Source organism: Petaurus breviceps, unplaced genomic scaffold (assembly GCF_028583685.1).
Source record: "Petaurus breviceps papuanus isolate PSGF00001 unplaced genomic scaffold, PetGlider_PUasm1.0 37, whole genome shotgun sequence".
Lineage (NCBI taxonomy): Eukaryota > Metazoa > Chordata > Mammalia > Diprotodontia > Petauridae > Petaurus > Petaurus breviceps.
The window spans coordinates 5,501,737-5,528,992 of NW_027186296.1; the positions used below are offsets into that span (position 1 = coordinate 5,501,737).

At 38.6% G+C, this 27,256-nt stretch overlaps 1 protein-coding gene across 1 annotated transcript in view; it reads left to right on the forward strand.

The window, feature by feature from the left end:
* The window catches only part of RYR3 (ryanodine receptor 3), a 777,114-nt gene that overhangs the window by 728,012 nt on the left and 21,846 nt on the right, over positions 1 to 27,256 (forward strand). The window contains exons 78-93 of the mRNA XM_069097663.1: positions 559 to 658; positions 890 to 969; positions 1,499 to 1,575; positions 3,758 to 3,831; positions 4,093 to 4,110; positions 4,540 to 4,620; positions 5,081 to 5,169; positions 5,869 to 5,997; positions 7,243 to 7,347; positions 12,260 to 12,341; positions 13,359 to 14,686; positions 15,531 to 15,589; positions 16,539 to 16,710; positions 18,056 to 18,142; positions 23,277 to 23,477; positions 24,821 to 24,951. Coding sequence (XP_068953764.1) covers positions 559 to 658; positions 890 to 969; positions 1,499 to 1,575; positions 3,758 to 3,831; positions 4,093 to 4,110; positions 4,540 to 4,620; positions 5,081 to 5,169; positions 5,869 to 5,997; positions 7,243 to 7,347; positions 12,260 to 12,341; positions 13,359 to 14,686; positions 15,531 to 15,589; positions 16,539 to 16,710; positions 18,056 to 18,142; positions 23,277 to 23,477; positions 24,821 to 24,951 — 2,813 coding nt within the window. The remainder of the gene's footprint in view (positions 1 to 558; positions 659 to 889; positions 970 to 1,498; positions 1,576 to 3,757; positions 3,832 to 4,092; positions 4,111 to 4,539; positions 4,621 to 5,080; positions 5,170 to 5,868; positions 5,998 to 7,242; positions 7,348 to 12,259; positions 12,342 to 13,358; positions 14,687 to 15,530; positions 15,590 to 16,538; positions 16,711 to 18,055; positions 18,143 to 23,276; positions 23,478 to 24,820; positions 24,952 to 27,256) is intronic.

The window sequence follows — 27,256 nt, forward strand, 5'->3', positions numbered from 1 at the left end:
AAGTCGGAGGAAACTTTTCTACTCATAGGTTCACAGAATGGAATTTGGCCTTCCCAGTGTGAATGGAGTAAAGGTGAACAGCTTTGAAACAAGGGGGGAAAGATCAGGAAATTAATTCCAAAGTTTTTTTTCATTGTGATTATTATGTATGTCTTTTTCCCCAGAATTAATTAATTTATTTCTTTTTAGTTTGCAACATTCCTTTCCACAAGATTTTGAGTTCCAAATTTTCTCCCCATTTCTCCCCTATCCCTACCCCAAGATGGCAGGTATACTGATTACTCCTTCCCCCAGTCTGCCCTCTATATATTCCCCATCCCTCCCCTTACCGCCTTCCCTCTTACTTTCTTGTAGGGAAAGATGAATTTCTATACCCCCTATATATTTATTTGTCACCTCCTATGAACTTATATTTATTCTTATTCATTCATTCATTCATTCTCTCTCTCTCTCTCTTTCTCTGTCTCTCTTTTTCTCTCTCTGTGACACACATATACACACATAGATGCCTGTTAATTTTCTGGCTAGTAAGGTTTTCCTGTACTATTTCTTATTCAGGAAAAAGAAATGGAGAAGCAGAAAACTCTTTATCAGCAAGCTCGCTTGCATGACCGTGGTGCTGCAGAGATGGTCCTCCAGATGATTAGTGCTAGTAAAGGTAATGTTGTGTGATAAATCAGTATTTTATTTAAACTGGACACAGTTATATAAATACTATGTGAAATTTCTGACTGGAAACTGTCCAAAGTTTGGTGCTTCTTGTATAATAAATGACAATTAAATATTTATTATGAGACAGTAGGCAAAGTTCATGGACTGTTTTCTGGATGGTTAATCAGTTGCTTTGATCGAGATGTAATGATTTTGTCTTCTGTCTTTGGTATGACAGGTGAGATGGGACCCATGGTCGTAGAGACTCTGAAGCTTGGCATTGCCATTCTGAATGGGGGCAACCCTGGAGTTCAGCAGGTAATAGTGCTCCGCATCCTGGCAGCAGCTCAGGAACATTCCCAATCCTCTGGTCTTTAGGGATGAGAGGCTTTTTAGGCCGTTGCCAGAAAAAGAAATATAAACAGCAGAAAGCATCAGTGTCTATTCTCTTGTATAGAGAATAGACTGTACTTCTTGGTCACATCAGAATACCTGTGGTTAATACTGGATAAGTAACAGGGCTGGGAGTCCCACATATTAGGAGTTAGTCAATGTCTGTATTTCTCTTGCTACTAAAGGAACAGAATATTTATTTTATCAACATTTGGGTAAGGAATATTGCACCGAAATGTTCTTTTGGTGAATGGATCCCTTCATTGACTGCAGAACAAGGTAAGATCTTACTATCAAGATGCTATATAAGCAAGAAATGCTCTTCCAGAGTCAAATACTCTCCACCTATGTGACTGGGAGTTTGTCATTTCTTTAAAAAAAAATTGAGACACCCAATAGTACATGATATAAAAGTGTTTATTACTTTTTTCTTTAAAATGTATCTCCTATACAGAAAATGCTGGACTATCTGAAGGAGAAAAAGGATGCTGGATTCTTTCAAAGCCTCTCTGGCCTTATGCAGTCTTGCAGGTAAATGTAGGAAATATAATTATGACATTTCCCCTAACTCCAGTCTACTCCAGTAATCAAGAACACAAACGAGGAAAATTACTAAAAGATTGTTGTGAGAGAGGAATATGCATTTTAGAGCATCTTGGAGATGTTAGAGGTGGTTCCCGATAATCATAGTCTTCTGATCAGTTTTGAAACATCATTTAATTTCCATATTTGTCTTCATTAGGCTTACCCATATTTCCCCATCCTCTAGGCCTCATATCATTTTAAAAAAATTTTCCCTTCAGAGGTCAAGGGAGCATGTGCAGACACACTGAGTCTTTCCCTAGACAAATTCCAATGAAAGCCAAATCTAAAGTGAATGGAAAAGTTAGAAAATTAGATTAAACTTCCAACTAATATGCTTGACCAGCTTTTGACTGGACTTTCCATAGCTACAACATGGGTCAGTGCTGTTTTTTCAAAATTGTATAAATATTGACACCATCTACCTCTGAAAGTGAAATAGATGATAGTTTTGGATTATTGAGGAAGCACATGAGAGTAGTTTTATTCACCCAGATGAAAAAAGGAAGATGAGTTATATACATGTGTGGTCATGTTGTATACAACATGTGGTCAGTATGACCTCTGCTACAAACCATATCTCTTAAAGTCTGTGTGCTTACTAAGGAGACCATTCAGAGTTGAGAATGAATTTGAATTATTAAGTGAGACTAAGTTGAAATTATTGCCATAAAATTCTCTTGGCCTCACATATCAGATGCCTATACTAGATATCATTGCCAAAGTAAGGATAAGTGGGGCAGCTAGGTAGCACAGTGAGTAAAGCGCTGGCACTGGAGTCAGGAGGACCCGAGTTCGGTTCTGACCTCAGACACTTAACACCCACACAAAAAAACTAGCTGTGTAACCTTGGGCAAGTTACTTAACCCCGACTGCCCTCCAAAAAAAAAAAAAGAAGAAGAAGTTTCAGTGGTTCTCCACTGACCTCAGGATAAAATAATTTAAAAAACACTCATTCAATAAAAAAAAAAACCTCGTTCATCAAAGTAAGGATAAGTGATCAATGCTGGACCTGGAGAATCAGTAACAGAAGAAGGAAGTAAAGATGATTCTGTCTTAGCCCAGTCTCAGCAGTCTGTGGTCAAGAAGTTGTCATAGCAATATAATTCACTCCATAGTCTGTTGACATTTTGAAGAACTCCTAGCTGAGGAGTTCAGTAATTATAAAAGCATCTAGCAAATGTGTCCTTGTGAGAGGAAAACCCAGAGAGAAAGTAATCAGTCTACTCAGCTATCTGCAGCATCCCTGCCTGTGCTGGTTCTATTTGATTGTGCCTAGATTTGAGATGAGATAACCTCTGCATAGAGTTTCTCTATACGGTGGCAAAAAAAAACACAGTCAAAATGTATTTCTTGCCTACTTTAGTGCCCCAAGAGAATCCACCAACACAAGCAGAGGGTCATTCTGTTAAAGTTCCATTACCTAGAGTGCTAGGGCTTCCAGTGTTTCTCAGAGTAAGATTGTGGCTATTCTATAATTTTTTATTGTCTCTACTAGTATTCAATCTAAATATTTCACAAAGCAGAGTCTTTGATAGTTATCAAAGAGTAATTTTTTTAAACCTTCATCCATTGGAAATAAAGTGAATACAAAGTAGAATAAGAATTAACTCATAGAACTGTGTGAATATTGTTCTTCAAATAGAAATTTCATTAATTGTCTTTTAAGTAAACTACATGTGATTTGTGGTAGGGGAGATACAAAGTTAGATAAGACTGTCGGCACAGAGAACTAGCTTGTACCGAACCAAATCTGTCCTGATTGTCATATCCATTGAGATTCCCCCCAACTCAACATCTCTGAGTCACAATTTAATATATTAAACTGTTTGTATACAGTGTAGTGCAGCATGGGACAGTGGAAGATGCTGAAGTTAGAGGATCTGTATTCAATGATAGCTTCACTGTTAACCTTGGGCACATTTCTCAGATCAAGATTTCATCTATAAAATGAATGGGTTGGGCTAGATAACTTCTAAGGGTCTTCTAGCTCTTACACTATGAAAATATAATCCTATGATAGGATATGCTTAGTTGATAGATATATGATGTATAGAAATGCATATGATGTATAGAAATGCTTTTCCCCAACACGTCTTCTCCCCCACCTTTTTTTTTTCTCTTTTAAAAGTGTCCTTGATCTGAATGCATTTGAGAGGCAGAACAAAGCTGAAGGCCTGGGAATGGTTACTGAGGAAGGAACACGTATGTAATAATGAAAACCACCTATTTCAGGATTCACCTTAATCCCTTCTGATTAAAATTCCCCTTACCATTTGTTTGTTTGTTTTAACAAGAAAAGTCCAAGTCTGTTTCAAGGTAGTGTTTCTATAGGTAATCTTGTTAAAGTGTGCACCTAGGACAGACTTCTTAAATTCTGTTTTTACTATAGGGAGTTTCATCATAATGATTATGTTGCTTTTGGTTTTCTTATCTTGTATTCTTTTTGTTTTTTCTCATCCCCAGTCATCATTCGGGAGCGTGGTAAGTTTCAGTTTTTGGCTTGAGTAGCTACCATATGTTGTAAATGCTGAAAGAGGTTATCTTTAATTACATCTTTCCAGATTCAGTTTAGTAGCAGTGGTTGGTGGGGAAGGTTTGCTCAGCAGTTCAATAAATATATTCAATCTATGAGACATGGGTTATGGATTGTAAAACATTTACTGCCACCACCCTAGTTTTTTTTTTATTATAAAACATGCCTCATGGTACTAAATATTTTGGATTTGCTGGGGGCTTTTTGTTTTGTGTTCCCATCTTCATTTTAATTTAATTGGATTTACCCAAATATCAGAATATTTGGGGAAGAACATTTTATGTAGGCGCCTGTTTTTTCTTATAATTATTTGCATTGAAGGATCTTCTTCATTGACTACCAAACAGTGCTCACAGATGATCTCATGTATTTTCAAGGTGAAAAGGTACTCCAGAATCATGAATTTACTTGTGATCTCTTCAGATTCCTGCAACTGCTTTGTGAAGGTCATAACAGCGGTAAGTCAGTAAATTAAATCCTCATGGGAAAAAAACAGAGAACCTCAGACAAACCTAACGCAGCATACTTTATTAAAAACTTCCCATTATGAACATTAGAACTTATGTGGATCTGCTTCTCATTGAGGAATCCTGTAAAGGGAAAGCAATTATAAGTGGTCCATAGCTAAAGGAAATTGATTCAACACCTGTCAGGGTAGGAAGCTGTTTCCAGAATTCAAACTATATAATCCAGTTAACCCTCTCCTTAGCGCCCTTCATTTTTATTCTTCCTCTTTTAATGAAAAGAGTTGTCTTCAGGGTAAAGACAAATCAACTTGTAAGATCTTCAGTATCTTTTTTAAAAAAATGTCAGTGCCATTAAGATTATGTAGATAATGTATTTCCACTTAGCCCAGCAAGGAAAGGATAACAATAACCAGAGTGGGGCAGCACTCATTCCCAGGGATGGTTCTTTCAGATTTTCAGAACTTCCTTCGCACTCAAATGGGCAACACCACCACTGTGAATATCATTATCAGCACTGTTGACTACCTCCTACGTCTTCAGGTAAGCAAGGAGATTCTTGGCTAGAGCTCTAGTGTTTGTAGCCATTTCCCCCAGAAGCTGAGGCTGAGGCTGAAACATCAAGGTACCAGAGATGGGACAGGATTCATTAGCAACATATTAAAAAGGCAATATTCATTCTCTAGCTATACAGGTGTAGTGAATAGAGAGGCTGAAGCAATAATCCAGGTGATTCAGACTTCTTAAGCCTATACTTTAGGAGGGGGACAAAATCTGTATTATCCATTATGCACACAAATATCCAGTTCTTTTCTGTTCTTCATTTCTCTTCACTCATATTAATATATATGTATACGTATACATACATATATGTATACGTATATATATATAAAATCCCATAAAAATAAAAAAAGGAACAAACAATGAAATTTCCTAGGGAAAATGAAAAAGCAATCCTTTCTGATCCTTACCCTGCATTTTTCATTATGACTAAATGGTTAAGAACAGCTGCTCATAGCCACTTAGTTCTGGCTAGGCCCTCTGCTGTCTCATAAAGAGGGGCATTTAAACTTAGGAGATGTTATCTATCTGGAACCTCTATACTTTTTCATGGGACCCTAAGGCAGTGCCAGAACTGAACAGAAGTAGGAATATAGGAAATTCCACTACATCATTCTGTTACACTTAATTTGGTTGTAAGAGCTAAAAAAAACCCAACTAATTTATCTTGTTTGTTCGTAGGAATCAATCAGTGACTTCTATTGGTATTATTCAGGGAAGGACATCATTGATGAATCTGGACAGCGAAACTTCTCCAAAGCTTTGGCTGTGACCAAACAGATTTTCAATTCCCTTACAGAATACATCCAGGTAACATATTACTGAGCCCATGCTTATAAACATGTTGCTCTCCATATGTCACACATGCATAAATGATGGGCATATATATTTTTATGATACACAGGATAAAACACTAAATAATCCAAGCTCTGGATCATTTCACTCCCTCGCTTTGTGTCTTAGAGCAAACCATTGAGCCATTCTGAGCCTTCTGATTCTCAATGAGGAAAAAATAACTCCCTTGTAATTCATCCTTTAAATCTCAAAATTGTTGCTCAGAATCTTCAGATTAAAACTAAAGTACTTAAAATTCTTTGAACTTATAAAAGATTGGCTCTAGATAGTTCTTTTGAAGGACATAAATTATGTGTAGAAAACATTAAAACTTACAATATAGATTTTGGGTTTAGTGTCTAGATCCTGCACAGAGAATCATGCCATATGTAGAGAACCTGACATTTTCTGAAGAAGCCTAGCAAAATGTACAAAGGTAGAGTAGTTTCAATCTGGTATTATTTGGTATTTAGGGTTTTTAAAGTAGGTTTTTAATACATCTGTGTTACATATCAAACGAGCTTTACCTAAAACAAAAATGCATCTTCAAACCCCTAATTATCACAAACAGATGATGTCTTAGAGTAAGAGTCATCATCAGTGTCACTCATTCAACAAATATTTACAGAGCACAAACCATATATATAGGCTTTTGTTAGGCTTTGTGAAAGATATAAATCAGTATATTTCTGCCTTCAAGTAAAGTAGAGGAGATATGTGAAAAGATGACTAACAGGAACAGACATGCGGTATTACAAAGCAGTTCTAGACTACAAAGTCAAGTTCTAAATCAATGTCATAAACAACAAACATGTGTTTGTTTTAATTCACTGAAAACTGAAATGAACAGTGAGGGCTTCATCAAGGAGGCAGACTTTGAATTGAGTTTTAAATTAAGGAAGATAGGATCAGGATGAGGAAAGAGGACATTCCAGGCAGCAGGAACAATCTAGGGGAAAAGTATAGAGGCAAGTATATAGCATATCCAAAAGAAAGGGAATAGGCTAGATTACCTTTGCGATTTATTTTACACAAATAATTCTGCGTTCAGAAAATGATATACTTGAGAAAATTATCTAAGCTATGAAAAATAATTTTTAAAGCACTGAGTAACAAACTAAACAGGAGACAAGTACCCCTTCTTTGAGATTTTTATAGGCAGAAAATTAGGATTTGGAATATGACTTAACTTTTATGTGATAATTGTTCTTGTTTCCATAGGGCCCTTGCATTGGAAACCAGCAGAGCCTGGCTCACAGCAGATTATGGGATGCAGTTGTTGGCTTTCTCCACGTGTTTGCTAACATGCAGATGAAACTCTCTCAGGTACTGACACCCATAAGATAAGCAGCATAGGGCCCCACAAATGGCCCAAAGGGAAATGTATTTGAAGGAAATGTAGACCAAGAGACATTTCACATATTTCAGAGGAGTATTCTCCTAATAAAGTAAATAATTACTTTGTCAGAGAAAAAAATAGAACTCTTAGCAGCCAGTAAACATTTTGTTTTGTTTTGTTTTGCTTTTTGGAGGGCAATTGGGGTTAAGTGACTTGCCCAAAGTCACACAGCTAGTAAGTGTGCCAAGTGTCTGAGGCCACATTTGAACTCAGGTCCTCCTGACTCCAGGGCCAGTGCTTTATTCACTGTGCCACCTAGCCGCCCCCCAGTAAACATTTTTTAGCACTTACTGAAGGCCAGACACTATGCTAAGTACTGAGGATATAAAAAAAGGTAAAAAATAGTACTTGTTTCAAGGAGCTCAGAGTCTGGTAGAGAAGACAACAGTTGTAGCTATTGTTGTTGTTTAGTCATTTCTCAGTTATGTCAGATTCTTCATGACTCCATTTGGGGTTCTCTTGGCAAAGATACTGGAATAGTTTGGCATTTCCTTCTCTAGCTCATTTTACAGAGTAGGAAACTGAGACAAACAGGGTTGAGTGATTTGCCCAGGGTCACACACAGCTAGCGAGTGTCTGAAGCCAGATTTGAGCTCAGGAAGAGGAGTCTTCTGACTTCGGGCCCAGCGCTTTATCCACTGTACCATTTAGCTGCCCTAAATAATTGTACAAACAAGATATATGCAGAATAAATTTGAAATAATCAAAAAAATGAAGGTACTAATATTAAGGGAGATCTGGAAATACTTTCTGTAGAAGGTAGAATTTTAGCTGGTGCCTGAAGCCCTGGGAGCCACAGGTGGAAATGAGGAGAGAGAACACACGAGGTGTGAGGGAAAGCTACTGAAAATACCTTGAGTTGAGAGATGGAATGTCTTGTTCAAGAAAAGGCAAGGAGGCCAGTCACTTTATTTGAGAGTACTTATATAAAAGGGTTAAGAAGACTGGAAAGGTAGGAAGGACTACAGGTTATGAAGGGCTTTTAAAGCCAAACAAATAATTCTGTGTTTGATCCTGGAGGTAATAGGGAACCACTGGAGTTTATTCAGTGTGTATGGAGAAGGAATTAAAGATTGAAAGGAAGGGGAAGATTATGATGGCATTATCTATCTGCCAGATAATATAGAAGGGATAGAATCAAGAGTATATCAGAGACGCTGGGCTGAAATAAATGGTTAGCTTTTCAGAGACTGGAATAAAGGAGAGAATGAGATATTAAAGGATTTTGAGGTGTAAAGAAATAATAAGAGGGAGCTTATGGCAAATGATCTTTATTTTCTCATACAGTATTAGAATTCTCAGCTGAGAAAGAATGAGGAGGAAATTGCATGGTAAGCTTAAGGAAAGAAGGGAAGGTTTATAACAGCCTCTGTGGAAAATGAGATAGAGTGTCAATTAGAGAAGAGTAAAGGACTGTTTTATTATGTTGAGCACCTAGTTGAGCCTGGATAACATAAATGTGTCAGTTCTATACTATGATTTCCTCCAGGCCTATTCAACAGCATATGAACTTGAACAAGGGATTCAAAAGCAGAAGATGCTATAAAGTTGAATCAGTTAACTGTAGAATTGAGATTGGGAAGAAAATAAAGGTAGTAATGAAGGACAGAGGGCTTAATGAGGACAAAGAATACCTTTAGGAGGATTGAGGCATGTAGAGAGCAATGTAGGTTTATGATAAGATAAAAAGATTTGAGCTTTTGGTTCTTGAAGGGAAATTAATTGTGGATGCTGGCAAGGTATATGGCCAATGTGCTTCCCACAGTGGTTGCTATGAATTTGCGGGCATATTTCCAGGTTTGAATCACAAGATATAACAGACTATCTTCTTTGAAGACAAATCTGATGAGGTTCAGATTGTGTTTTGGTGAGTCATCTCTAAAGAATTACAAAGACTCTGGGGCAGCTAGGTGGTGCAGTGAATAGAGTACCAGCCCTGATGCCAGGAGAACCAGAGTTCAAATCCAGCCTCAGACACATGACACACTAGCTGTGTGACATTGAGCAAGTCACCTAACCCCAACTGCCTTGCCTTCTCCCCTCAAAAAAAAAAAAAGAATTACAGAGACTCAGGTCATCTCCAAGACAGCTGAAAGATTTATTATAGTTTTGAGGTTTCATGCTCTGGCAAGTGACTAAGTCCCTTAGAGGAATTTAGCAACTTCAGTAAGGCAAAACACACAATTTTATAGAGAATATGATGCCAGTTACATAATCAAGATTCACATAGAATAGAGGAATATGATTAATATTAGAAAGGCAGTGGGGTTTATTGAGGGATTAGGTAATGGAGGAGAGGTCCCAGCCTTAGTGTAACTGTGCATGTGGTTACCCATAATGCATACAGTTGGGGGGGTATGTATGTATGGTAATGATATTACAATAAGCCTCTCTATGTCATAAATTCACTCTGGGTCAGTTCTTTTCTATCACTGTGCAGGTGCTAACATAGGGTGGGCCCCTTCTACAGCTGGGTGGTCAAGCATCCTGTTGTATATCATGGTGGTGCTGTCTTCTGATAGGCTAGTTATTGTGGTCTTGACTGGTCAAGATGAATTGTTAGGTATTGTGGTCCTGCCTTGGGCTAAATGGATGGTCCAATTGTGAATATATACCTGTTCTCATGGGAAAGGGTCTGGAGGAGTTCTGGGTTTCTATCACATGGGCAGGCCTGCTGGGGTTTTTTTTCCTTTTTTTTTTTTTTTGGAGGGGGAGGGCAGGGCAATTGGGGTTAAGAGACTTGCCCAAGATCACATGGCTAGTAAGTGTTAAGTGTCTGAGGTCACATTTGAACTGAGATCCTCCTGACTCCAGGGCCAGTGCACTGTTCACTGTGCCACCTAGCCACCCCAACACGCCTGCTATTTTTGTGGGAACTAAGAGTTCAGGGATGCACTTGTTCTAGTGAGCAGTAAGGCATAAGTTAGGACATTGACCAGGGGGCGAGGAGGGATACAGTGGGCCTGTGGTGAAATTTAGATATTGGGGCTGGGGGCAGTTCTGTTAGGATTCCATCAAAACCAAGATATTTATTCATATACTGGAAAGCCAAATCCACCATGGTAATAAAGACGTTGGTACACATTACCAGTGCAGGAAGCACCACCATCCCCAAACCTTCGCTCTGTCAGGCCTCCTCACAAACAAGCTCCCTTAGGCAAAATGCCCCTCTCTCACCCATGCTAGCTGCTCTGCCTCCTCTCTCTCTCAGCTCCATTTCACTCTCGCACTTCCTGCTCTACCCATTCAGCAAGCTCCTGCTACCACAGGCTCATGTGACTTAGGCTTCCATGTGACTCAGGCTCAAAGCAGGTCACATAAGCCTGTGAATAGGCAAGAAAGATCTTCCCATTCCAGTAAGAGTACACAAAATCAAGGCATGACCATCCCTATGTATAGCTGAAGTGGGATGGAGGAATAAGTCATAGGAGCTGAAGAGATTAAGAAATTGGAAGTTTATGTTTTTGAGGGGACATCAACATATACATTGAAGTCCCCTAGAAAAGGGGCAGGGCAGCTAGATGGAGCAATGGATAGAATACAGGGCCTGGAGTCAGGAAGAACTGAGTTCAGATGTGACCTCAGGTATTTACTAACTGTGTGACTCTGGGTAGTAGGTCACTTGATGTGGTTTGCCTCAGTTTCCTCATATGTAAAATGAACTGGAGAAAGAAATGGCAAACCACTCCAGTACCTTTGCCAAGAAAACCCCAAATGGGGTCATGAAGAGTCAGACACAACTGAACAAAAAACAAACAAAAAGAATAAGGGTGGGAGTTGAAATGGAGAGGAAGACTGTGAGCCCAGGCGCTAATCTCCTTAAGGAAGGAAGAATAGCCTTCTTTGAGGGCTGATACATAAGTGCTCCTTGAATTGTGATCGATGAATTGGTGATAAACTTGAATAGAGTCAACTTCAGAGGATCAGAAGCTTTCCAAGTAGCAGTGAGGAGGTGTTTGTCCTTCACTCTTGAAGGGGACCATGACATGAGGGAGGTGATGCCATGACTGGCAAGTGAATGGGATTTAAGGGAGAGAGGGCTGTGCAAAGTCACCAGCCTCACTTTCTCCTCTGGAGCTGTCTCAGCCCAGTAGCAGGATATAGATCAGCACAACTGGAGATGGCCCCATCAGTGCGGAGTAAGGATTATTCTGACACCCTCCCTACAAACAATATTGAGAGTTGATATGAGACTACTGGAAAGAGTGATTAGGGTTGCTTTGTCACTGGGGGGAAGACATATCTCTGAGTTCAGGGTGATAAAAGGAAGAGAATTTTGTGAACTATGTAATGGGAGTTCCAAATGGCTCAGTGGACAGGGCAGGTAGAACTGTAGTGAAATATGAGAAGAAAAGGGTTGAGGTGAATGGGGAAGAGGTTGAAGTTGAGTGAAGTTGGGGTTCAGGAGGGGCAGGGTTTATATTTGGACAACTGGTGATACATCATCATTCCATGGATTGGAATTGGAAGAATTGGGGAGAATTTGTAACTCAGAGGGATTGTAAACTGCAGGAGGACACCAGTGGCCTTCCTCACACTCAGGTGTTGCAATGCTCTTTCAGGCTGGCTTAATATTTTACATGAACTTTGCTATCTCTGAAAAAGGGAAGGCAGGAAGTCATTTGTATGATGTCCATATTCTGATATGTTTAGATGTGCCATTCTCTAAAAGGTTTCACCATGCTGTGTCAGATGATACTTTATCCTCCCTAATATTACCTTGTTCTTGGAGGCCTAGGGAGCCTTGAGCCTGTTTCCCCATAGCATAGTATGCTTGCTCACTGCTCTGTTTTGTTAAGGGATCACTTGATGCATAGGTATCTCCTATTATTTTTCTAGGATTCCAGTCAGATCAAGTTGCTGAAAGAACTCTTAGATCTCTTACAGGACATGGTGGTGATGCTACTGTCCCTCCTGGAAGGTGAGGCTATTTGGCATAATTATAAATTCACAGCTTCTTATTTTCTTGGTTGAGCGATTGCACTGGTCTCATTGTTCTTTCAGATTTTCCTCCTGTCAGGTGTTTTGAGTCAAGCTTAATAACAAATATTGGAAAGATAATCTCAAGAAAATGACTGGAGGGGCGGCCAGGTGGCTCAGTGAGTAAGAGCACCGGCTCCAGTGTTGGGATGACCTGGGGATCAAATCTGGGCTCAGATACTTAGCACCACACCCAGAAATAACTGGCCGTGTAACCTTGAGCAAGTTACTTAACCCCGATTTCTTTAAAAAAAAAATGACTGGGAATAGATGAATAAGTGGGGGGAAAGGGAAAAGGGAAAGAAGACTACAACTGATTTCTGCCAATAGGAAATATATAAACATCTATGGAAAAAAAAATAAAACACCAACCTTTGTTCCCTTTCCTTTCTCATTTGTTTTCAACAGACTGCAAAAATTTGTATCCATGCCATCTAATAGGGAACTGTCTTAGGCTTCAAGAGGATGGTAATAGTATCACTTATCCCTCTATACTCCTCTGGTACAGATGGAGTTCTGGCATTGTTCTGGCACTATGCCAAAGGAGAGGGCCTGGCATAGATACCATGCTACTCTATTTCATTTATTCTTTCTTTTTATTGCTACAATCTCCCTTGTTTCTTAGTGGAACATCTATTATGGCTTTGATTTATTCCCACATATTTCCAAATCTTACTCCCAGCATACAGTTTAGTATACAATCAAGTAATTGACTTGTTTGGCCTCCAAGTTTCCTTAAAATATATGGCTCCTTAAAGGGACAATGTAGCATGTTGGAAAGAAGCAATTTTTTATTGGAAGATGACTTACACTGACTTATGAGAGCTGATTTTTAAATTTTAATGTAAGGAAGAAATTTATAGTCATATGTGAATGTGAAGTTATTTTTACCTGGTCAGTTCTATCATGATTCACATACAATATATGTGCATGTGTATCTACTTATCTTGCCTTACAGGGAATGTTGTAAATGGAACAATTGGCAAACAGATGGTTGACACACTTGTGGAGTCCTCTACCAATGTAGAAATGATCTTGAAATTCTTTGACATGTTTCTGAAACTGAAGGACTTGACCAATTCAGATGCCTTCAAAGAATATGACCCAGATGGAAAAGGAATTATCTCCAAGAAAGAATTCCAGAAAGCCATGGAAGGGCAGAAACAGTATCCCCAGTCAGAGATTGAGTTCCTCCTCTCCTGTGCAGAGGCTGATGAAAATGAAATGTTTAATTACATTGATTTTGTGGACAGGTTTCATGAGCCAGCCAAGGACATTGGATTTAATGTGGCTGTGTTACTAACCAATCTTTCAGAACATATGCCCAATGATTCCCGCCTACAGTGTTTGCTGGATCCAGCTGAAAGTGTCCTAAATTACTTTGAACCATATCTGGGGCGCATTGAGATAATGGGGGGAGCCAAGAAAATTGAACGTGTTTACTTTGAGATCAGTGAGTCTAGCCGAACACAGTGGGAGAAACCCCAGGTTAAAGAATCCAAACGACAGTTTATCTTTGATGTTGTCAATGAAGGTGGCGAACAGGAAAAGATGGAATTATTTGTAAATTTCTGTGAAGACACAATCTTTGAAATGCAGCTGGCATCCCAGATCTCTGAATCTGACTCAGCTGAAAGGCCTGAAGAAGAGGAGGATGAAGAAGAGTTTTCTTGTGTAGTAGAAGCTGAGGAGGATGAAGAAGAAGACAAATCATTGGAGTCTGCTTCTGCATTTGCCACAGCCTGTGTCTCAGTGAAGAAAAACGTGGCCAGTTTTCTGAAAATGGCCAGTCTGAGAAACCTCAAGAAGCAGTATAGGAAGGTGAAGAAAATGACTGTCAAAGAACTGGTGAAAGTGTTTTTCTCTTTCTTCTGGATGTTTTTTGTGGGATTGTTCCAATTGTTCTTCACCATTGTGTGGGGAATCTTTCAGATCCTCTGGAACACTGTGTTTGGGGGTGGCTTGGTAGAAGGAGCAAAGAACATCAGGGTAACCAAGATCCTTGGTGACATGCCTGACCCTACACAGTTTGGCATCCATGATGATGTTATAGAAGCAGAAAGAGCAGAAGCAACTGAGCAGAGCATCACAGCTGAACTAGTGCACTTTGTAAAGGGTGAGAAGGGAGAGGCAGACATCATGTCAGATCTCTTCGGGCTCCACCCAAAGAAGGAGGGTGGCACAAAGCACGGTCCTGACCCTGGCCTTGGGGATCTCTCTGAGATCATTGGAAATGATGGGCCTCCTACATTAGAGAGCACAGTTCAGAAGAAAAGGAAAGCCCAGGTATGCATAATCTATTTCTCTTACCTCTCTTCATCCTCAGAAGTGCTGATGTACATCCTAGTAACTGTTGCAGACTGTCCCTACTAAAGATGTGAGCTAAATAAAGCAACTGGGGGCAGCTAGGTGGTGCAGTGAATAGAGCACTGGCCCTGGAGTCAGGAGGACCTGGGTTTGGATCTGGCCTCAGACACTTAACACAAAAAATAGCCATGTGACCTTGAGCAAATCACTTAACCCCAACTGCCCTCCAAAAAGCAAAAAAAAAAAAAAAATTAAAGCAACTGTCTTTTAGATTGCACTGATCTTGGAATGCTAAAACCCTGGAATCCTAAAATATAGGGAGTTCCCACTGATTGGAGAGCTCTCATCATGCATCGTGGTCTATGGTGTATTCCCTAACCCTGTCCCAGCCTCCATATCTTTGGTGGAAAGCCACATCTAGTTCTCATTGAATGCCAGAGTTTAGACAAAAAGAATTTTGAAACAAAGGAAGACACAAAAGACTTGTTGCCATGAGATAGTATATTTGCAGTGACTTAGAAGATGCCTCTCTTTTAAAAAGCCATGGTTGCTATAGTTGACTTGAACTTTCAAGATATGTTAACACATCCAGGACCACATTCTCATCAGAGGAAGATGGTTCATTTTTCACTTTTGTGATACTGCTGATATCTTTCAGGTGAGATAATGTAGGTTAAGTGCTTCATAAATCATATAGACTTTAGTTATATGTAAACAATTGCTAGTATTATTAATATAACATTCCTTCTTCTATGGGAAACCAGCCAGACAGAGAAAAAGGGTGAAAGTAGGGTATCCTGTTTGACTGTTACTTTTTCTCTAGGCAGCAGAAATGAAAACCGAAAGTCAAAGAGAAGGAAAAGTCGAATCTGAGAAGGCAGAGTGAGTTCTGGTTGATGTCTTCTTGGTGTTTCCTGTTCTAGTTGCCATGGGTAATAACCAAGAAATTTATCCCACATCCACATCTCAGTGGTGAAAAATCAACTAGCATTTTTCCGAGGACTGAGGACCCCTTCTTGATCATTTTCTTCTCTTCCACAACCCCCTCTTTTACCTTCCTAGTTGGTTTAACACACATACCCCTCCCCCTTCCTACAATCCCTTCTTACCTTTCTCTCCCTTAATAATTTAGACAACTTCTTCCCCCTCCTTCCATAAGAGCTTTGAAAATCAGACTTGAGAAGCTTCTAATGCACATAAATTAATATCACTGTGACTGTTGGTGCTGTTGTGGTGCCTCAGGAAAGTAGATATTCAAATCTGGGGCACATTTTCATCTGTCAGCTGTCAACTCATCACATCTCTTAACCTTCTCATCCCCAATGGTGTAGGCCAAGAATGCACCTTGTGCACGGCACTTAGCAACTTCAGAAAAATGTTTGAGAGAACCAAATACTGGATTAAGTGCAAAGTAAATGAGAGAAGAGGAGGTTAAAAAAAAGGTGAAGACAGTATATAATAAATGGCAACTTGAAATAAAAGAAAATGGTTATTTTTGAGCCAGTATTCCTGAGAACAGGCAGCATAACTTAAGCATAACTGCACAGATGAAAAACCATCTAAAATTAAAAGAGCAAGTAATAAACTATACCAAAGTATCACCACACCATTCACTTAATGAATATTTATTGAATATTTCATGTGGGTGGTGCTATGTGGGATAAAGAGATGTATAAAACAGGGCGTCTGTCCTTAAGGACAGACCTGTGTGTGTCCGTCCTACCTAACCTAAATTCTCTTTCTGTGTAGTCTTTCTCTCACGTGTGATCTTTCTGAGTCTGACATTCCTAGGTAATCTGAACTGAGATGGTTTCCTATTATCCCTTTATAGTATGGAAGATGGAGAAAAGCAGGACAAAGTCAAGGAGGAGGAGCAGCAAGAAGAAAACGTAGGTGGGGAAAGGACCAAGAAGAAGCGTCGTCATGGCCAAAAGGAGGAGAGACCTGAAGCATTCATGGCCAATTTCTTCAAAAGCCTAGAAATCTATCAGACCAAAATGTTGGTAAGCACTTCACTCGACACACATAACTTACACATACTTCAGACCCCGATTCCAGGTGCATTCCTCATTCCTCCGGGTGTGAAATACCCATTACCTCATTTTCGCCATTTCGTTTCCCTTTCTTCCTTCTATCCCAATTCATTTTCTTTTGGTTCCTCCTATTTTCTCTCTTTCCTTTTTTTGCATTGGGGAAATAAGGCAAGAAAAAGGAAAAATAGCAAGCAGCCATCTTCCATGTCTGGCACATAATACTCATTTAATAACTGCTTGTTGGTGATTGATTTTGTTTTTGGAACTCCATGCCTTTTTTGGCTTAATTTCTCTCCAGGAGGACAGGAAGTGCTCACATATGTAATGCTTTCCTACATATTTGGGAAACCTTAATATATGGAAAGAAATCCCCTGCAGGTTGTGTTTCATTTGAAAACTGCCACTCAGAATGATACATTTTGTTGTACAAAAATATTTTGAAGGTTCCAGGGGTGGGGAACCTGTAGGCTGTGAAGTTTGGATTCAAAGGGCCACATCTGAGGACCTACAGGGACATATGTGGACTTCAAGGCCACAGGTTCCCCACCACTGGCATTAACACCAAGTAAGCTGATAATATAACTGATCTATAGAGTTCTCTACAACCCAACTAACCTTCCTAATATTGGGATAATGATAGGAAAGTGCTTTTGAGCTCTGACTGGGGGTTTGAGGGGATACATTTTCCCTGCTTACTCTAAAGGAAACAGGAATTTATTTGGCTCTGAGCTATTACCATTCCACACTTCAGCTGTGACAGCTTCTCATGGGGAGCGCTGCCAGGGTTTAAACTGCAGAGGAAAATGAAGAAAGGAAGAATAGAGGTGGGGACTCTGGCAACCAAAACTCCCACTGGGAGAGGAGCTGGGGCTTAGGAAACAGCTTCCCTGGGTAGCAGCTCCAGGCTTCATCTCATGAGTAAGAATTATTTATTCATAAGCAAAGTGTTCCCAACTTTTTGTATTTAATTATCATTAGCAATGACCACTTTACAGGAGAATGTTTACCCACTGTCTGCCAGCAGCGTTAGACACTTAGCTTAAGTCCAGAGCAGGGTTTCTTCAAACACAAGTGTCTAAAATCACTCTCTGGCTGCTCCAAAGTAAGACATCTGGGATAGGAAGGCCAGGATAATTCTAGAAATGATAACAAATGCAGTTGTGACTAGACAATTGAAGATTTTAACCTAATTAGATTTTTAAATGACTTTGAGAAAGGAAAAGAATGTATAGAAGAGATGAGAAAGGAATAAAATGTCTCTTTACCTTCCCTTCTCCTCCTACCCCTGTTCTCATATATTTTCTTTTCTTTCCAGCATTACCTGGCCAGGAATTTCTACAACCTGAGATTCCTTGCTCTGTTTGTGGCCTTTGCCATCAACTTCATCCTGCTCTTCTACAAGGTAAAGCTTCCTTTGTTCATTCAGGGACTATTTACTTGCTATGTATCCATGGAGTACATGAAGACATACCAGGGACCTTGCTCTAGGCACTACACCACTTGAAAAGCTTCCAGCTCTTTAAAAAAAAATGTGTCATTTGCCAAAGAGCCTGACACTTGATTCTAAAGAACCGTAGACTTTGGAAGTGGAAGGCCTTACTGGTCATCACATTCAATGAATCCCTACAAAAGAATCCTTTCCATAACATGTCTGACCATCCAGTCTTGTTTGAAAACCTTAAATAAGGTCTTCATAGCCCACTACTTCTTAATTACCTAACTATTGGGAATTTTTTCTTGACACTAAACATACCTCTTTCCAGCTTTTGTCCATTGTTTTGAGTTCAGCCTTCCATGGCCAAGAAGAATGTCTGATCTGATAGCCCTTCACATGTAAGAGAGAAATACAGTATCTGTCTCCCCACATGTTCTCTTCTCCAAACTTAATATCCCCAGCTCCATTAATTGATCTTCAAATAACATGAATTTGAGGCCTTCAGAACCTTGGCTTCCCTCCTTTTGAATACCCTCTAACTTGTCAACATATACTTATTAAATGTGGTGCCTAGAACAAAACACAACCATCGCCTCCTCATTCCTGAAATCTTTGCCTATCTTAATGTAGCCTGAGATAGCACTGATTTTCTTGGATATTGTATCACAGTATTTACTCTTATTGAAGTTACAACTACTAAAACTCCAGATCTTTTTTTCAGATGAATTTCTATCTATCCGAAGCTCCCTAATGCTGGATTTATGAAATGGATTTTTGGATGAAGCTTAAAACTTTGTTTACACTATTAATTTAATTTTATTTGATTTAGCCCATTGTTTTAGCCAGTCTAGATATTCTGAATCCTGACTTAGTCAGGGAATGAATGCTATCCTTCCCAAATTTGAGTCACCTAAAAACTTGATAAGCATATCATGGATGCATTTATCCAAGGCATGAATGACTGATATTAAACATCTGAGAGCCAAGCACAAATTCTTTGGAATTGTGAATTAATCTAACTGTACTATGATCTAGCCCACATATATCTTTTTTTTTAAAAAAAAAAAAACAACATGAGAGACTTTATGAGATCCATCACAGAAACCTAAGCAAACTGTTTCTGTAGCTTTCCCTTAATCCAGGAAGGGTAGTACATGCCTATAATCCCTACCACTGGGGAGGCTGAAGCTAGGCGATTACTTGAGTTCAGAAGTTCTGAGCTGCAGGGAGCTAACCCAAATGAGTGTAGCCTATCAACTGTCCATATTAAGTCCTCACCCAGAAGCTGAGCCCCCGGGATCAAGAGCCATGAGGCTGCCTCAGGAGAGGTTGAACTGACCTAGGTGAGAAACAGGATAGGCCAAACCTCCTCTGCCAATCAGTAGATCAGTAATGAGATTAAGCCCCTGAGAGGCTACTGTGCTTCTAGCCAAGGAAAGATAGGAAAACTCAAGTCTCAAAAAAACAAAATATTCTCCGATATACAAGTTTAATAACTTTGTCAACAAAAGGAATGAGGGTAGTCTTGTATGTCCTGTTCCTAATGAAGCCATACTAGCTTTTAATGATCATCACTTCTATTTCTTTATGTTTACTATCTTGTTAATAATGTTCTAGAATGTTACCCATAATTCAAGTCAAATTCAGTGGCTTATAGTTTTCAGACGCCGTTCTCTTTTTTAAAAAAAATGAGACATTTGACTTTTTCCAATCCTATAGTTGCACTACCATTCTCCATGATTTTATTCTGAGGACACTGACTATAACTCAGTAGTCACATCTGCCACTGCTTCTATAATGATGTAATTCATTTGAACAGTGACTTATCATCTAAAGCAGTTAACAGCTTTCTTGTTCAATTGTTTTCAGTCATGTCCAGCTCTTCATGACCCCATTTGGGATTTTCTTGGCAAATACTGGAGTGGTTTTCCATTTTCTTTTCCAGCACATTTTACAGATGAGGAAACTGAGGCAAACAGGGTTAAGTGACTTGCCCAAGTCCCCACAGCTAGTAACTGAGGACAATTAGAACTTAGAAAGATGAGTCTTTTTGAACTCGGGCTCAGCACTCTCTCCATTGTGCCACCCAGCTGCTCAAAAGCTATTATCATCTCCTTAATTATTTTGAATATTAACTCCTTATTACCCATATTTATTTTATTTTCCAATCCAAAGATCATTCTCCTTGGTGGAGAAAAAAAAAAGGCAAAAAATATCTTTATCCCATCCCCCCATTTAGTAGTTATATATCCTTTTTGACCTTCTTTTCCTCAAAATAGCAAAAATAAATAAAGCCCTTTTTTATTAGCCTTAGCTTTTTTCCTCAGATTCAGATCATTGTGAGCTTTAGAATTCTTTTATATTATTCTTACATGATTGTACTATGTATTCATCCTCTCTTACCTGCTCTTAGGATCTCCGGTTCATTTTTCCTATTAGTCATGCTTTGTGTATTTGTGTACAGGCATTTTGAGTTTTATTGCTGGCTTCTTTCTTTGATTGTGTCTCCTGTGAATTGTCTAGGTTTCTCCATTTCTATTCTTCCTATTTTTTCATAATTCTCTATGGTAACTCATTTGGGGAACGTACTTAGGGAATTTACTCCCTTCCCTTGCCTTTCAGTTTATTTCAATTTTATTGACGCCTTTTGTTTTTATACTATACATTCATTTCCTGATACACATCTTCATTGGAACCCTTCTCTGAAATAAGTAAAACCAATGGACAAGCCAGTTATGTTGGACAGTGTAGGCAACATTCTGTAACTGTAGTCTCCCACTTCTCTTCCAACAGGAAGGAGGTGTTTTTCATCTCTTCTTCAGGAACAAGATTGGTCATTACAGTTAAAAGTTAATTTTGTTTTCTTTGTTGTTTTCATCAATATGAATAGAATATGTATTCTGCTTTTAATTACTTTACTCTGCATTAGTCTTCCCACATTTCTCTGAATTCTTCATTTCTAATGGCACGATATTTCATCATATTCATATATCACAATTTGTTCATCTATTCCATGATCAGTGGTTCCCACTTTTGTTTATAACAGTCTTTTTTTTCTTTGCTACCACAAAAAAAATGCTTCTATGAATACTGTGGCACACATGGGATCTTTTTCAAAAATCTCTTTGGGGTATATGCCCAGGAGTAAGTTAATATGGTCAAAGGGTGTGAATAGTTTAATGACTTTTCTTATATAATTCCAAATTGTTTTCCATAATGATTGAGCCAATTCTTAGCACCACTACAGTGCTTGACTTCCCATAGCACCTCAAAAATTGAATTTTTTTGTTCTATCATCTTTGCCACTTTTAGGAATACAAGATGAAAGCTTGGAGTTGGTTTTTATTTGCATCAGTTTTTTTAGAAATTCAATATCCTTTGGATATTTATCTATATTAGAGTAGTTCTTGATCTTACATGTTTTGTCAGTTGCTTACATCAGACTTTTATTAGAGATGTGTGATGCAAAGATTTTTTTCCCATTTAACTGCTTCTCTTCTTACACTATCCACATTAATCTGTGAAGGTTTTTTCATTTTATGCAATCAAAATTGTACATTTTTTAGCATCACATCTTTCCTCTTTTTTGTTAAGAATTTTTACCCTAAATGTTTATGAAAGCTTTAGTCTTTTTTCCTTTAATTTCATAAAAATGTCTTTTTATATAGGTCCCGTATCTATTTGGAAACTTTTAATTTATCATGTTAAATGGTAGTCTAAACCTAAGTTCTCCTCAAACTTTCTAGTTTTCATAATTGTAATCATCAAATAGTCACATTTCTACTATATTTGTTCTTAGAATTATTGAACTTTGCCTTCAATTACAGCTAATTACTGCTTAGGTTATCTCATCTGTTCCACTTATCTACTTTTCTATTTTTTAATGTTATCAAAATAGTTTAAAAGATCAGTGTTCCGTTCTTCTCTTTTCATTCCTGCTTCCTAAAAAATTTCCCCTTATATTCCAGATCTTTCATTCCTCCAAAACCATGTTATGAATTTATGTATATTATACAGTATTTTTATGTATTAATGCAGTCTAACCCAGCCATGACTGATATCTCTCATTGTCTCCCTCTATATATATAATGAGTTTTTCATAACTATGTTTATACAAACCCTGTGCAGTTGTTTTGAATAGAATTTTTTGTTCTATTACTTTCTCATTTTTTAAAGAAATTCTGATTATTTTTACTGATTTATTTTGTAACTTGCTACTTTAATGAAGTTATTAATAATCTTGATCATTTTCATGGATGATTCTCTGGGGTTTTCTAGGTAAACCATTCTATCATCTGCAAAGAAAGATAATTTTATCACCCTTTTGCCAATATTTATACATTTAATTTCTCCCTCATCCTCTTTTCAAAAGATAGCTTTTCTAGAACTATGCCAAATAATATGGGGTGGGGGAAGCAGGGCATTCTTTATGCCAAACTGCTCTTCTGCTTACATTCTTATGCCAGTGACAAGGGGAGTGGGGGAATCATGGGGAGGAGATAATACTTGCTTAGGTAAGTGCTTCTCTAGCATGGGGCTCATTGCCCTACATTTTTATAGAGCTAGTCAAATGGGGCCTGTATAGCCTCTCTGAAGTGAAAATTATTTCTTTGTTGATTTCTTGGAGACACTGTACCTGCTACATCTGCATTTGACTTAGTTCCATGAATCTGCCTTGTATGTCACACCAGGACTCTATGATGTCATGGTCTCAATAGAACGCATTCTTTCTTACTGATCCTGATGTTCAGGCTGGCCCCCTCAAAAAGCTTTCACAATTTTCAACCCAAGTTCTTTGGTAACAAGCACAGTTTTCATTCAAACTGACAATCATAAACAAAATACACAGTTCACATTGTCTGCTACATTTATGTTTATTTCAGTAGAATGTAATCAGATTTTAACCTGTTAATATAAAATCAATTTTAATTCATTATTACAACTATGTCCTCATATTAGTTGTCAATGCAAAGGGAAGAAGGAATTTCTTGGTAAGACTAATAACCATAGGCTCCTTGCACCTTTCAAAAGAGTGTGTGTGTGTCTGTGTGTGTGTGTATGTGTGTGTGTGTGTCTGTGTGGCGGGGGTATCTTGAACTAGGTAACTGAGGAGCCCTTTGAGGATGATGCAGAGGACTCCAACCTGTGGACTCCCTTTAATGAAGAGGAGGAGGAAGAAGAAGGGATGGTGTTCTTTGTCCTGCAGGAGAGCACTGGGTACATGGCACCAACACTGAGGGCTCTGGCCATCATCCACACCATCATCTCCTTTGTGTGTGTTGTGGGCTATTACTGCTTAAAGGTGAGTGCCTTCCCATTTCTTCTCTGAGTCTCTTCTTTCTTTGTATGGGAAAAGGTGGCCTGACCTACACTCTTTGCCCTGTAAAGACGGCTAACAGAGATCTTCACACTTTACTTTCCTTCTACCTTTAAAGTGCTCTGTCCTCAAAGTCATCCCTTGTTTCAGGTTAAATCTAGGGAAAGCAAAACTTAACTCTGTGGATCAAACACCTAACAAGATTCAAGAAATTAATCATCAGGCATTTATTAAGTGACAAATAGGTGCCAAGCATGGTGCTAAGTACAGTATTCTAAGACAAGTGAAACTGCTTCTGAACTTACAGTCTACTGGGGGGAGATGAGATGCATAAACAAACAGGTCTACAAAACAGTTATGTGATTAGGAGTATGGAGGGAACTGAGGCAACAGGGAGAATCAAGAAAAAATTCATGTAGAAGGTAGCAATTCATTGAGTCTTGAAGGAAACTAAGGAGTCTAAGAGGCAGGGATAAGGAGAGAGTGAATACTAGGCATGGAAGACCGAAAGATGGAATGATGGGTATGATGAACAATAACAAGCTCTGTATGACTAAATGGCAGAGAGTTTGAAAAAAGTGTAAGATGTATTAGTCTTAAAAGGTAGGTTGGGTCTTGAGGGGTTTACATTCTAAACCAAGGAGTTTATATTCACTTATAGACATAATATAAAGCTACCAGAGTTGACTGAATAAGAGAGTTAACAGTCAGACCTGAACTTTAGAAAAGTCAACTTGGGGGCAGCCAGGTGGCTCAGCGAGTAAGAGCACCGGCTCCAATGTCAGGATGACCTGGATCAAATCCGGGCTCAGATACTCAGCACCACACCCAGAAATAACTGGCCGTGTAATCTTGAGCAAGTTACTTAACCCCGATTGCTTTAAAAAAAAAAAAAAAAAAAGAAAAGTCAACTTGGCAATTATGTAGAACAGTAAGACTTCAGGACATGAAGCCATTGGGTGGACTCCTACAGTAGTCCAGGCAACAAGGCTAAAGGGTCCAGTTTGGCCTAAGATTGTATTTCACCTTTATATTTATATCCCTCACACATAACAGGTACTTAATAAATGCTTGTTGATTGACTGAGACCATTGGAACCAATGTAAACTTCCCAGGAATAGACTAGAGCCAGATAAGTATTTTGAGAGTGGTATGGCAGAAAGACTGAAAAAGGATATACTAAGTTCCCAATACAGGCAGATCATAAATTCCTTTCCATATGGATATTCTAGAAGAAGAAATTCTGCCACAAATGTTTGAAGGGTTATTGTGGAAATAACTGAGTGAAGAAGTAGCTTTCATCTGGAATTTTTTCTTTCATTCCTCAGGTTCCTTTGGTCGTGTTCAAAAGGGAAAAAGAAATAGCCAGAAAGTTGGAATTTGATGGTTTGTATATCACTGAGCAGCCTTCAGAAGATGACATCAAGGGGCAGTGGGATCGCCTAGTCATCAATACACCGTGAGTCTCTATCTATAAAAGGGGGAAAAAGAAAAAAAAACCAAAAAGGTCTTTGGTGCTACTTTTTTATCAGGCTTTGGAACTTAAATACAAATTTGGGCAGTTTCTGTTCCTTAGACTAGCCAAGCTGGTATTGAGATAAGTCAACAAGCATTTATGAAGCACCTACTATGTTCCAAATCTGTGCTAGGGATACAAGGAAAAAGTCTCTGCTCTTAAGAAGTTCACAATCCAATGGAGAAAACATGAAAATTATGTGCAACCAAGATATGTACAATATAAACTTAGTAAAATCTCAGGGAAGACACTAAGGTAGAATTAGGAAAGACTTCTTGGTGGACTTCAGATGAGACGTGGAGGGAGAAAATTTTATATTTGATCCTAGAAGGAGTCACATGAGTTTATTGAATTAGAGGGCTGATATGGGCAGACCTGCATTTTAAGAAGATCAGTCTGACAGGTGATAAGAAGATAGAATAGAATGGGGAGGAACTCAAAACAAGGAGACCCACCAGCAGGCAACTGAAATAATCTAGGCATGAAGTGATGAGGGCCTGAATAAGGCTGGCAACAATGTCAGAAGAAAAGGCAGAAATAACAAGACTTAGCAACTGACTGGATGTGGGGATGAGAAGATTGAGAAGTTGAAGATAACTGGATGACTGGGACAGTGGGAGTAACACTCAATAGGAAAAAACAAGAGTTTGGAGGGAATGATCTTATACTCACTTTGAGACATGTTAAGTTTAAGAAGCCTATGAGATTTCTAGTTTGACTGTCTAATAGGCAGTTGGAGACGAGTCTGGAGGTTGAGAAAGAGGTTAAGGTGGTAAAACAATTTGCATTAAGATGATGATTCAATCCATGGGTGCTGATGTGATACTATAGTATAGAGGGAGAATAGAAAAGAGTCCAGGATAAAGCTTTGGGAGGCAATAGATAATAAGCAGGTCTCCCAAAAATGTTTTTTGCAAATGTTCTGGTGAGGTTAATAGTCTCCCAACTGACTTTTAATTGTTCTGTGATTCTTTATTGTTTAGCATTCCCTTTTCTGTGTGGGAATAAGATTACCTGTTTCATACCTAACTGATGTGTGTACAATAGGTAACTTTTAGGGGGGAGGGGCACTAGAAAAGAATCCCAGGAAAAGTTTAAAGTCGAATCTCTCGACTCCATGTCTAGTATTATGTCTATCACTTTAAAGTCTCTCCAGTAGATACAAACTACACATCTAAATAATTTATAGCTATTATTCTGATTCTGATTTGTCTTAGTTTATTGAGTCCTGAAAAGCACATGGACCAAAATAAATGTGTATTGCAAAGAGGACATTTTTTGGATATTTGGTATTTGTACCTATAAATAGTTGGGAAAAGCCTTCCACTTCATATTCTATGAACTACAATACCATCTATTTCATTCAGACCTCTCCCCTTCCTTTGGTAATGCCCATGAAAGTTGGATGAAAACCCAGCAAAAAGAAACTGAGAAGGAAATAATCAAATGTGTAGAAAAAGAACCAAGGGACAACAGTGTCAACAAAACCTAGAGAGAAGAAAGTATCAAGAACGGAGTGATCAGCAGGGTCAAAGGCTACAAAGACAGGTTGAGAAAAATGAGGATTAAGAAAAGGCCACTGGATTTGCCAATCAAGAGATGTTGGTAACTTTGGAAAGCACAGTTTGAGTTGAATGATGAAGTTGGAAATCAGACTATAGATTTAAGAAAAGAGGAAAGAAAATTACTAAGATTGCTCCCCTCCTTAAACATAAAAACAGTCAGAGACAACTAAGAAATGCAATCCCTGACAAAACCATTCATTAGCATCTAAGATCTATCTTTGTTGTAGAGATTGTATCTGAGAACTGATGGTGAGAAACCTTCCTTTAGCTTCTGGGACTAACTCCGATTTCATCTTCTTTAATAAAGTAGATAAAACCCAAGGTAACCTATATGAATAATTGGCAAGAATATTATCACAAAGTGGCTGAGCAAATCTGACTAAGTGCATGGAACCAAGTCCTGTAGCAGCTTTTCCTTAGCACTCAGTGCATGAATTAGATGGCCTTCAACCAAAGTCAGAGGCCCAGGAAGAGGGACTAAACTTATCAGTGTATCCTAGGCCTGCAACTATTGTATGCCTTGTCCGTTCAAATACACCTAACTAAAAGAGATAATAGCAAGGAAACTACATTTTGCTAAAAAGGTACCATAGACAATGCAGTAGTGTCAATACTAACCATGTATGCACCAAGTATCATTTCATAGCATTTAAATTCTTAAAAGAAAAGTTATATGAGTTATA